We start from the raw sequence: 12172 nt of genomic DNA, 5'->3' as shown, positions 1-12172 counted from the left end.
TGGAACCGGAAGTGCCATGTTGACATCTCTGTTAACCCTTACAGTTCTGTGCCGTTCCAAATCAGTAGTTCCCTCTAGTCATGCAAGAAGCAAAGAAACAAACTGGCAGACATTGATAGTGTTGCATAATGTTTCACGTTTATTTCATATCTGACAATGTGTTTAGTGTACACAAACATTTGACGCTTAACTCCAACACTCAAATAGAGACATTGATTGAACTACTGCCCATTTAAGATGGTATAAACGGGTTACGGCTTTATAATACATCTTTCACAGCAATCATGTCTATATACAATGCAAATGAACATGAAAAAAATAGAAAAAAAGGATTATGTGTGGAGTTCGACAGAGCTAATGACAAACAGTTCTGGTTAAATATGGAAGCACACAAATGCAAACAGAGGTGATGGTTAGAAAAGGTTCTGCTTTGCAAGGCTGTCAGGGTTTAGTGAAGGACGCTGTGGCCAGAGGAACAGTGATAGTAATATACTGAACACTAACACTGTGTAACAATGTCTACGGGGGCTAAATTAAATACTACTTCTTACAAATAGTCTTATTGACTGAGTTATTGACTGTATCCGGCACCCAAACCAGTTAAATAGGTTTGCAATCGACAATCCAATATAGCAATAAGTTTGATAGTTTGTTTCTGTTACATTCAGTGTATTTGTTCTGTGTTGCACCAGAGGAACTTTGGTGGGCAGACAGTCAAACGAGACAGATGTTCAGAGATCAGACAATGCCTGATACACACAGTGCACCTCAAGGTGTTTCTCCTCAAATAAAAAAGCTAGCGTCCCATTTTTCAGCTGAAAACAAAAACTACAGCCAAGCATCAAAACTGCCTGCATGGCGAGATACCACATCACAAAGACTTACATACAGCAGAATACACACACGAACACACACACAAACACACACACAGACCATGAGCAAACTGAGCCAGACATGTCTTTGATACTGTATATGATGTTCCTTATAACATCACCTCAACTGTAATATCCTACAGCTTCCACTCCATGAGAATTATAATAGTTTCAAAACACACAATAGCTGTATGCAAATACAACGTTGTTCCTTTTTTATCCAATATCACTTAGTGGTTTTACAATACATGAAGATTGGAGGTTTTGAACCAGTGATCCATGTTCATTCATGTTCAGCCTAATATCCACAGCTTCCCACAACACACAGAGCACTGTCAAACAGGTATATGCTCAGGTATGGATGTTTTACTGTAGTAAGCATTGCTCAGAAGTGCTGTAAATATTTCAAATGATTCCCAGCCGTCCCTTAGTCTTGACAGAGCAGCACACACTGTTTACATGGTGCCTGGACAGACATTAGGTTAATGTTTCAGTAGGCTTTTTGTTTGATGGAGATTTACAATCGTGCCTTAACTCCCCTAAGTGTTATTTCATCCCAACCCTCTGTGTCTGAGCATGCTGTCTAGGTTGGCCAGCCTAGGACACGCTCATAAACCCACCAGGCTGAAGTCACTCGAGTCATTTATCCAATCTGCTTTCTGAATCTCTAAGCGAACCAGCAGTAGGGGGAATGTGACAGAGTCCTGGCGCACTGACAGCCCTTGTTCCTGGGAGAGCGCTCCCCACCGACAGCCCTTGTTCCTGGGAGAGCGCTCAGCTTAGACACCAGTGAAGAACTGTGAACACCTGGATAAGCCGTGGTCACGGGGCATGTTGTTCAGCCTGTGTACATAACATACACTGTGCACCGTTAATCATGCCTGCGGTCACACGAGCAAACACTCCAGTACATCCCAGCTGAGCGTCAGGGACCGCTGGAGCACAGAGGTGTTTGGCAGGTTCTGCATCATCTTGTCAACCCGACACGCCTTATCGTCCTTGCTCTCTGACACACGGGTCATGTCATGGGACTGGTGGTGAGGGATGAGCCTTACAAGGGCTCTCTGCTTATCCAGTTTTTCTGTCAAACCATCAATAAAATCAGCCTTGAAAATGCCTCTCTTTCTCTAGAAGGTGAGAGCTGTGGTACTGTCCAGATCACAGTGGTCAGAAAGCATCCAGGGAGTGTCTAAACTGACATGACAAGTCTAGGGTGAGCTTCCCTCCTAAAGACAAGGCTTCCTGCTTACATTCCAGGAATACACAGGAAGTGTCTGGGAGACAGCAGTCCGTAAGTCGGTTGTCAGTAATTCAATATTAGTAGGTTTCTGAAGAAACCAATATTTATACTATCACTAGATCTGTTTAGAAAATACCGTACTGTATGGGATCATACTAGGTGTATAACATTTACTGTACAGTCTGGCTTGAAATACAGTATATTTGCTTGTGCACACACAAACATACGCACACGCTCACACGCACAGTTGAAGGTAATCAGAAGACAGTCATGTATGATGCAGAGTCATGTATGATGCAGTAGGACTGGGAGACAGGGGAAGTATCCATGACAACAGCAGCATGATAATGAAGTAGAATCAAATGATCCGATGCTGATGGTGTATGTTGAAAAGAGAGGCACTACATTAATATCAATGTACAAACTTAGTTTTGTCTTGTGTGCTACAAACAGACTCTGTTTTACATGTTTTTCTGTCCATCATGTAAGAACCCTGCTGACTCAGTACTCTAGCTGTCCCAGTCACACATCCCATCACAGGTAACAGTGCCTCGAAGCTCAGGTACAACTACTCAGATTATATATAAGTAATGACAGAATTCAAGTAATATTCAGCATCAGGACAAGCTGGCCCTGTGTAAATTGACGTTGTTGTTGTGGTGTTTTGGGGGCTAGCGTTTACCACAGTCATGGGTTGGTAGGGGGGGTCCAGGTCATGTTTATCAAAACGTTTAAGGAACTCATAGTAAAAAGTGCCATGTGCAGAAATTGCACTGTACTACCATATAAATATAACTGTCTATGTAAATAAATACATGCAGAAATAAATAACGACTCAGCTGAATTTGTAAATATCTCACATCTTAATAAAAAGGAAAGTCAGGAAAGACGGTAAGGATAAAATTTCGGAGGATCTTCAGAAATGTTAGTCTGATAGCAGATTACAGGAAGTGGTCAGAACTACAGCGGTCAAAACTACAACTCCCAGGCAGCTACAGGAGGAAGTAGCAGGAACTGGCTTCACCAAAACGCCAGAGGGTTGTGTGACCGTTTGACACCTGCCTTTCTCGGTCATGTTGCCATGGCTGCAAGGATTGACCACTCATAGCAACTCAAGATGGCCGCAGGATTATTGTATCAGTACTGTTAGATGAGCTCCAGGGCTCGCTAGCCAACAGCTGAGACTGCCGTAGAGATGAGAGACTAGAGAGACTGTCTACAGCACTGATTACCAGCCAAGCTAAAGCTATCTCAACAAGATGTGTTTGAATGGACCTGTTTAACGTAGCTTTGTGCAGCAGTCCAATATAAGTGTATAGGATCATAAGAGCAGCATTGTGATCCAAAAACCACCTATCTGTTCAGTAGACGTGAAAATGTATTAATGTGATTCATGTTGACATTTATTTACTCTTTACATTTTACTATCATGGTTTGTTTGTTTTTGTTCTCTGAGGAGATTTCAAGCTAGTTTCAAGCTAAATGTGTTCTTGACATCTACATTACGGTTTACTATGTTTAGCCTTTTTTAAACAAGGAACACCTAATTATTCCTCCATTTCTCTCTCTTTTTCTCTCCCTCTCTTTCTTTCATTCTATCTGTTTCTCTTGTGGGGATGTCTGGTAGAGGCCTGTCACATCGCAGCACAAATCCGACACAACAACTGTGGCGTTCCAGCCAGGAGGAAACTGGTGCCCTGCACCCTGGTGATCAACTGAGCGTGTGCGGGGTGTGGTGTGTGGGGCTAGGGTTGGGAGGGGGTGTTGGGAACGTTAACTAGGTACAGTGTCAGAGATCTATGTACAGTACAGGTCAGTCTCTGTGTTCCAGATCTTCTCTGAGGATGCGTTCTGCTGACGATCACATCCTGCTCAGCCCTGCTCTTCTTCTGGACAGCTTTGATCTGATGGAGAACCAATCAGAGATTGAGACACTCAATTAAGGATTCAATATGAACGAATCATGAAAAACTTCACTGTAAATTATTCATTACATATGTGAAGGAATCATTGGTTATAAAAACAGGAAATTTCAAGTTGACGCAGACGTCAGTGAGATCTGTTCTCCTCCAGCGCGGTTGTGAGGTGAGATGTGAGCGTGTGTTACCTGATGGTCCCGGCCAGCAGGGGGTTGAAGGCGTACAGCCAGTCCTGCATGTCCTTGTCATTGTTGGCCTGCAGCAGGATGCCTCGGTGCTCTGTACACACGGCAAACGTGTTGGGGCTCTGAGAGGGAACAAAGGTTATCCCAGGTTTTCACAGGTTATCACAACGTCCATCGGCTCTCTGCTTTCAGTACTGTCATGGCAAATCAGAACGGAGAGGGACTGCACATTACTGTGAGATTGAGATACTTTATGTTCAAAATTATGGATTAATATTTCATGGCAAAAAAGTGTTTGTACTATTTGTACGTTGCTTCGGATAAAAGTTTCTGCTAAATTAATCAAATGTAAAACGCTAAATGTTATTGTAAGTGAACGTTAAAACCATGAAAAAGGGGGATAAACACAGTAGAAAATGTTACGTTTGTCAAGTTCTAAGGGCAAAAAGACCTTGAGCATGGCCTGCTGGTCCTCGCTGTATTCCACCTGGGCGGAGGAGAGGTTGAGGATGGCGCGCTCCACGCTGTCCCGCTCAGAGTTGTAGATGTAGACGTAGGGACGGCGCACGACCACATAGCGCTTCACCCAGCCGCTGGTGTTGGGCTCCAGGAAGTGGAGGTAGCCCTTCTTAGACACGATGGGGCTGTGGATAAACACCACAGAGACGAGCTCACTAAGTGTTGGATCTGAAGTTCGAACACACCGGAGACATCTAACAAGTCCAGCGCGACCGGGTTTGGTCTGCTGTTCGTCCAGTGGAGGGGGGGGGCAGGGGTCCTTCTGGATCTTCTCACCTGACGCGGATCTCCTGGATGTCCGGTACGAAGCGGCGTATCCTGGGCTTGGCCTCCGCCACCCCCTGCTGGGCCTTCCTGGCCTCCCCTGCCAGCTGGGGGTCCGGGCTGGGGGCCCGAGAGCGGGGGGCAGGGGGTCTGGAGGAGGAGAGGGGGGGTGGGAGGAGAGGGGGAGGAGGAGAGGGGGGAGGAAGGGGAGCAGGAGGAGAAAATAAACAACTGTCACTCTTCAGCCAGGTTAGTTACCCTTCCAGTATGACCTGACTGAACCCTGACTACTTCAGAGGCCCGGCTGTGTCTGGTGAATGTACGCTGGGCTGGGACACACACGGCAGCCTGGCTGAGTTCAGGAGCTAGCTGTGCTGCAGGGCTCTGCTGCGTGTCACTGGTCGAGCGTGACGGCCAGGAGACTGACCTGAGCTCGGTGTTGCTGTAGCACCCCTCCACCAGCGAGGGGCAGGTGGAGGAAGGGGTGAGGGTGTTCACAGGCGAGGCCGAGGTGGACTCCCTCAGCAGGGTCATAGACATCTCAGAGAGCTGGGACACACACACATAAACACGCCTTTCAAAACACAATCTGGAGAATCTCACTGTAAAACTTGAATTAGCCTCTATGTAACGACACCCAGTGTTCTCAGACAAACTGAGGTCTGGTCATGACTGAACTATGTGTTTGTGATGTGTGACACAGAGACTCCGAACAAGCGTTTAGGACTAAACACACAGTTGTGACTGAGCTGCTACAGGAAGTAGGGTATTACAGGAAGCGGGGTACTACAGGAAGCAGCGTACTACAGAAAGCAGTGTACCTTGCTCTCGCTGGCACTGACACATACGTGGCTGTAGTCTCTGTTGAAGGAGTGACTGAGCAGCCTCAGACACTGCACAGGACAGAGGAAGAGAGGCAGGAGAGAGGCAGGAGGACAGAGGAAGAGAGGCAGGAGGACAGAGGAAGAGAGGCAGGAGGACAGAGGAAGAGAGGCAGGAGAGAGGCAGGAGGACAGAGGAAGAGAGGCAGGGGAGAGGCAGGAGGACAGAGGAAGAGAGACAGGAGAGAGGCAGGAGGACAGAGGAAGAGAGGCAGGGGAGAGGCAGGAGGACAGAGGAAGAGAGGCAAGAAGACAGAGGAAGAGAGGCAGGAGAGAGGCAAGAAGTCAGAGGAAGAGAGGCAGTCAGTTAAGCATGAAGGACATCAGGACAAACAAACACAACTCTATCAAACAAGACACATTATTCAGAAAACATCACTTATCCGGCAAGGATCAATGTTACTTTGTTTGGTGGATGATAACAATGAGGTCCATATATATAGAGAGTTCTGTGACTCGGATCGTGAGGGTCCGGCCACTGACCTTGGTGGCTAGCTCCCTCTGCCTCTCACTGTGGAGGTCGTCTCCGGGGTCGAGGCCGGGGTCGGAAGGCTGGGGGCTAGCCTCCTCACTGATGCCCAGCAGGGAGTCCTGGCCCAGCAGGAGGGTGGAGTCTAGCTTCTCCCTCAGCAGCAGGTAGTGGCGGGTCTTCTCCACCTGACGACACACACACACACGCCATCAGCACCCAGATAGACCAAGACTGATTATAGTTTAGTATCTAGTCAAGAAACATTTTAGTGTTGAATTCCTGGTTCTGTTTCTCCATTTATGCTAGCTGCAGTACTGGCTGTGGCCAGTGGGGGTCTCAGCAGGTGTGGTCTCACCTCCTGCAGCAGGCTGAGCTTCTCCAGCTCCCACTGGTGATCCAGGATGAGGCTGTCACTCCGCGGCCTCCAGCCCGCCAGGTTCTCCTCCCCGCGGACGTACGCCACCGAGGTGTCCAGCACCCGCCGCCGCCGCCGCTGCATGCCTACACGCAGGAGGCAAGGGTCAGGGGTCAGGGGTCAGGGGTCAGGGGTCAGGGGTCAGGAGTCAGGAGTCAGGAGTGGCAAAACTCTGCTTTAGAAATGTGTTTATGAGTAGGTTTTTCCATGTGTTTTTTTGTCCCACCCACAGGTTGAGCCAGTGGACTCCAACCACCCAGATCTGCTAACTAGCACAGTTGTCAAAGCAGGTTAGTGTTGTGATGCCACATGGCTGGGTCAGTCTGGCCCTTTGCCGTCCCTGTGGGAGGACCAGAGTGGCGCTGCACAGCAGGAGGACAGAGGCTCACCTGGACTTCCTGCGTCCGCCAGGTGACACAAGCTGACCTCGTACACGCCAGTCACGCGGCTCCTGAAGACGAGAGATTGAGATTAGCTGGGCCAGAAGCCAGGCCCCAGAGGGAGGCTAGGCCCCAGGCCCCAGAGGGAGGTGTGTGGTGGCGGCTCCAGAGGGAGGTGTGTGGTGGCGGCTCCAGAGGGAGGTGTGTGGTGGCGGCTCCAGAGGGAGGTGTGTGGTGGCGGCTCCAGAGGGAGGTGTGTGGTGGCGGCTCCAGAGGGAGGTGTGTGGTGGCGGCCCCAGAGGGAGGTGTGTGGTGGCGGCTCCAGAGGGAGGTGTGTGGTGGCGGCTCCAGAGGGAGGTGTGTGGTGGCGGCCCCAGAGGGAGGTGTGTGGTGGCGGCTCCAGAGGGAGGTGTGTGGTGGCGGCCTCACCCCTCCACGGCCCGCAGGCTCCCAGATCCAAACAGGTTCCTAAGGGAGCGCGAGGCGGGAAGCTTGGCGTCGCGGGAGTAGAACACCATGCAGAAGTCTTTGGTTATGACGGTGGGCTGAGTGCAGTTCTCCATCTGCAGATGAGGAGAATCGGATTATAAACTTCCCTAACGCATAATCCTAACCCTTAATTACTCACTGCTGTGAAAAGGGTGATACAAAAAACTTTTAATAGTGTTGTTTAAAATATTTTATTTTATTAGGATAATGGTTAGGTTCATGGTTAGGTTAGGTTCCCTCCAGGTTGGGTTAGGTAAAGAGTGAGGGTTAGGGTCATGGTCAGGTTAGGGTCATGGTCAGGTTAGGGTCATGGTCAGGTTAGGATCATGGTCAGGTTAGGGTCATGGTCAGGTTAGGATCATGGTCAGGTTAGGATCATGGTCAGGTTAGGGTCATGGTCAGGTTAGGGTCATGGTCAGGTTAGGATCATGGTCAGGTTAGGATCATGGTCAGGTTAGGGTCATGGTCAGGTCAGGGTCATGGTCAGGTTAGGATCATGGTCAGGTCAGGGTCATGGTCAGGTTAGGATCATGGTCAGGTCAGGGTCATGGTCAGGTTAGGATCATGGTCAGGTTAGGGTCATGGTCAGGTTACGGTCATGGTCAGGTTAGGATCATGGTCAGGTTAGGGTCATGGTCAGGTTAGGGTCATGGTCAGGTTAGGGTCATGGTCAGGTTAGGATCATGGTCAGGTTAGGGTCATGGTCAGGTTAGGATCATGGTCAGGTTAGGATCATGGTCAGGTTAGGGGGAAGTTACCTCCAGGTAGGCAGACAGGGTTAGGGTCAGGTTAGGGGGAAGTTACCTCCAGGTAGGCAGACAGGGTCATGGTCAGGTTAGGGGGAAGTTACCTCCAGGTAGGCAGACAGGGTTAGGGTCAGGTTAGGGGGAAGTTACCTCCAGGTAGGCAGACAGGGTTAGGGTCAGGTTAGGGGGAAGTTACCTCCAGGTAGGCAGACAGGATCATGGTCAGGTTAGGGGGAAGTTACCTCCAGGTAGGCAGACAGGGTTAGGGTCAGGTTAGGGGGAAGTTACCTCCAGGTAGGCAGACAGGGTTAGGGTCAGGTTAGGGGGAAGTTACCTCCAGGTAGGCAGACAGGGTCATGTAGATCTTCTCTCCGTAAGGGGTGACACGGTTCAGCAGCAGGGAGTTGTGCATGGAGCTGTCCCAGGCTGCCTCGAAACGATAGAACGTCCTAGAAGAGAGGAGAAGAAACAGAGAGAGGAGGAAGACAAAGAGGAGGAAGAGGAGGAAGTGGAGGAGGAGGGTTAGAAATAGAAAGAGAAGTTAGAAGGAGAAGAGAAGGAGGAGGAAGAGCAGGAGGCCCAACACAGGACAGTTAAGGAGGCTTCTCATCTCTCATCTGACCCTTCCAGACTGTGTCTCTTAGATTACACTTTCATATAAATACATCTCTGGCCTGGACTCATATACTACAGTCCCTCACTGAGTCAGTCTGAAAGTTCCTTTACTGTCTCTTTCCAAAAATAATCTCAGAGTAATCTGTAGAGTGCAGTTTCAATACACTCACTGGAAGATTTTTTTTTTTTTTGCCATATTGGCTCAAAGAAGGAATGCTAACTGGTATTTTAGCCTCACCTTCAGTAGGCTAGATCTGATCCTATCTAGATCTTATCCTATCTTCACCCACAGAGACACTACAATAATACTGTATATACAACCAACTCTACCTACTATCTCTGTTAAGTGTCTGAAGTATTTACAAAGAATAATTGAGAGACAACATTGATTTGAGACAAAAAATATTACAATAAAGTGACACTGTTCTGAGGACTGACAGTAACCGCATGCAACACTTGTAGGAGTGAGACCGTCACAGAAGAGAGAGGAATGATGAACAGCACAGAACAAAAGAAGGGTGGAGCTGTGAGAGGGATGATGGGAGGAGGAGAGAGGGATGAGGGGAGGAGGAGAGAGGGATGAGGGGAGGAGGAGAGGGATGAGGGGAGGAGGAGAGGGATGAGGGGAGGAGGAGAGATGGATGAGGGTAGGAGGAGAGAGGGATGAGGGGAGGAGAGAGGGATGAGGGGAGGAGGAGAGAGGGATGAGGGGAGGAGGAGAGGGATGAGGGTAGGAGGAGAGAGGGATGAGGGGAGGAGGAGAGGGATGATGGGAGGAGGAGAGAGGGATGAGGGGAGGAGGAGAGGGATGAGGGGAGGAGGAGAGAGGGATGAGGGGAGGAGGAGAGAGGGATGAGGGGAGGAGGAGAGATGGATGAGGGGAGGAGAGGGATGAGGGGAGGAGAGAGGGATGAGGGGAGGAGGAGAGAGGGATGAGGGGAGGAGGAGAGGGATGAGGGTAGGAGGAGAGAGGGATGAGGGGAGGAGGAGAGGGATGAGGGGAGGAGGAGAGAGGGATGAGGGGAGGAGGAGAGGGATGAGGGGAGGAGGAGAGGGATGAGGGGAGGAGGAGAGAGGGATGAGGGGAGGAGGAGAGAGGGATGAGGGGAGGAGGAGAGGGATGAGGGGAGGAGGAGAGAGGGATGAGGGGAGGAGGAGAGAGATGAGGGGAGGAGGAGAGAGGGATGAGGGGAGGAGGAGAGGGATGAGGGGAGGAGGAGAGATGGATGAGGGGAGGAGAGGGATGAGGGGAGGAGAGAGGGATGAGGGGAGGAGGAGAGAGGGATGAGGGGAGGAGGAGAGGGATGAGGGTAGGAGGAGAGAGGGATGAGGGGAGGAGGAGAGGGATGAGGGGAGGAGGAGAGAGGGATGAGGGGAGGAGGAGAGGGATGAGGGGAGGAGGAGAGGGATGAGGGGAGGAGGAGAGATGGATGAGGGGAGGAGGAGAGAGGGATGAGGGGAGGAGAGAGGGATGAGGGGAGGAGGAGAGAGGGATGAGGGGAGGAGGAGAGGGATGAGGGTAGGAGGAGAGAGGGATGAGGGGAGGAGGAGAGGGATGATGGGAGGAGGAGAGAGGGATGAGGGGAGGAGGAGAGGGATGAGGGGAGGAGGAGAGAGGGATGAGGGGAGGAGGAGAGAGGGATGAGGGGAGGAGGAGAGGGATGAGGGGAGGAGGAGAGATGGATGAGGGGAGGAGAGGGATGAGGGGAGGAGAGAGGGATGAGGGGAGGAGGAGAGAGGGATGAGGGGAGGAGGAGAGGGATGAGGGTAGGAGGAGAGAGGGATGAGGGGAGGAGGAGAGGGATGAGGGGAGGAGGAGAGAGGGATGAGGGGAGGAGGAGAGGGATGAGGGGAGGAGGAGAGGGATGAGGGGAGGAGGAGAGAGGGATGAGGGGAGGAGGAGAGAGGGATGAGGGGAGGAGGAGAGAGGGATGAGGGGAGGAGGAGAGAGATGAGGGGAGGAGGAGAGAGGGATGAGGGGAGGAGGAGAGGGATGAGGGGAGGAGGAGAGATGGATGAGGGGAGGAGAGGGATGAGGGGAGGAGAGAGGGATGAGGGGAGGAGGAGAGAGGGATGAGGGGAGGAGGAGAGGGATGAGGGTAGGAGGAGAGAGGGATGAGGGGAGGAGGAGAGGGATGAGGGGAGGAGGAGAGAGGGATGAGGGGAGGAGGAGAGGGATGAGGGGAGGAGGAGAGGGATGAGGGGAGGAGGAGAGAGGGATGAGGGGAGGAGGAGAGAGGGATGAGGGGAGGAGGAGAGGGATGAGGGGAGGAGGAGAGAGGGATGAGGGGAGGAGGAGAGAGATGAGGGGAGGAGGAGAGAGGGATGACAGATACCTATAGAGAGGAGAGAGCAGCACAACAGTTTAAGTGAGAGGGAAGAGGAGGGAGGTGCTGGTGAACTCAGTTGTGACCCAGAAGGCTGCTCTCCCACAAGGCCCTCACAAGTCACTACCACCACAACAATCACCTGGACTTTCTTTTCCTTTCAGTGAACATGCCGACTTGTTGACTGTAAACCCTGACAACTGATCAAACTAGTTTGCAGTTCTCCTGGCTCTGTCTGTGTCTTGTTCTCCCAGTGGAGAGGGGGCAGCTAATACCACATGGTTCCTGTTTAAGAAGAGCCCTGCCCCTCCTTCCTCTCATCCTCCTTTATGATTTACCCCATACGTTGATATACGAGGTCCTGCCCTTCCTCCTGAGCAAATAACGACACATTGAAACCAGTTTCACTTCTGGACGGACGCCCAGCAAAGGCCTTAAATCTGAAAGAACTCATCCAAGCAAGAAATGTGAGAGGAAACGAATGTTTCTGTAGAGAGAGAAGAGGATGGACCCTTCATCAAGTTTAGATGTTGAGGCCCTCGGTTCTGGACTGGGATGACCCAGTGGGGAAGAGAACTTGGTGTCACTCGGGGGTGAGGAGGGGGGGAGAGATTGAGGGGTGGAGGGAGAGGAGGATGGAGGGGTGGAAGGGTGGAGGAATACTGACTAGCTCCATCCCATAGTGATCAGAGCAGAACATCTGTCTCCGTGGGAGGAGAGGACCACGTGTTGGGAAGATGTGAGGAGGAACCCTTACCCTGAATACTGACCCCAGCACTCTGCTGCACACACACACACACCCTTACACACACACCCTTACACACACACCCTTCACACACACCCCCTTA

At 51.0% G+C, this 12172-nt stretch overlaps 1 protein-coding gene across 1 annotated transcript in view; it reads right to left on the bottom strand.

Moving 5' to 3' along the window:
- Positions 1–2958: 2958 nt before the first annotated feature.
- Positions 2959–12172, bottom strand: part of kif1aa (kinesin family member 1Aa) — a 35539-nt gene continuing 26325 nt past the window's right edge. Inside the window, exons 28-38 of the mRNA XM_062450083.1 lie at positions 8717–8831; positions 7577–7710; positions 7157–7218; positions 6708–6853; positions 6364–6537; positions 5821–5892; positions 5427–5548; positions 5012–5149; positions 4668–4860; positions 4220–4338; positions 2959–4016 (exon numbers count right to left, since the gene is read on the bottom strand). Coding sequence (XP_062306067.1) covers positions 3974–4016; positions 4220–4338; positions 4668–4860; positions 5012–5149; positions 5427–5548; positions 5821–5892; positions 6364–6537; positions 6708–6853; positions 7157–7218; positions 7577–7710; positions 8717–8831 — 1318 coding nt within the window. The 3' untranslated portion in view covers positions 2959–3973. The remainder of the gene's footprint in view (positions 4017–4219; positions 4339–4667; positions 4861–5011; positions 5150–5426; positions 5549–5820; positions 5893–6363; positions 6538–6707; positions 6854–7156; positions 7219–7576; positions 7711–8716; positions 8832–12172) is intronic.

This window comes from Osmerus eperlanus, chromosome 24 (assembly GCF_963692335.1).
Source record: "Osmerus eperlanus chromosome 24, fOsmEpe2.1, whole genome shotgun sequence".
NCBI lineage: Eukaryota > Metazoa > Chordata > Actinopteri > Osmeriformes > Osmeridae > Osmerus > Osmerus eperlanus.
The sequence above is the reverse complement of the archived record's forward strand: the minus strand, read 5'-3'. Positions and strand labels throughout refer to the sequence as shown.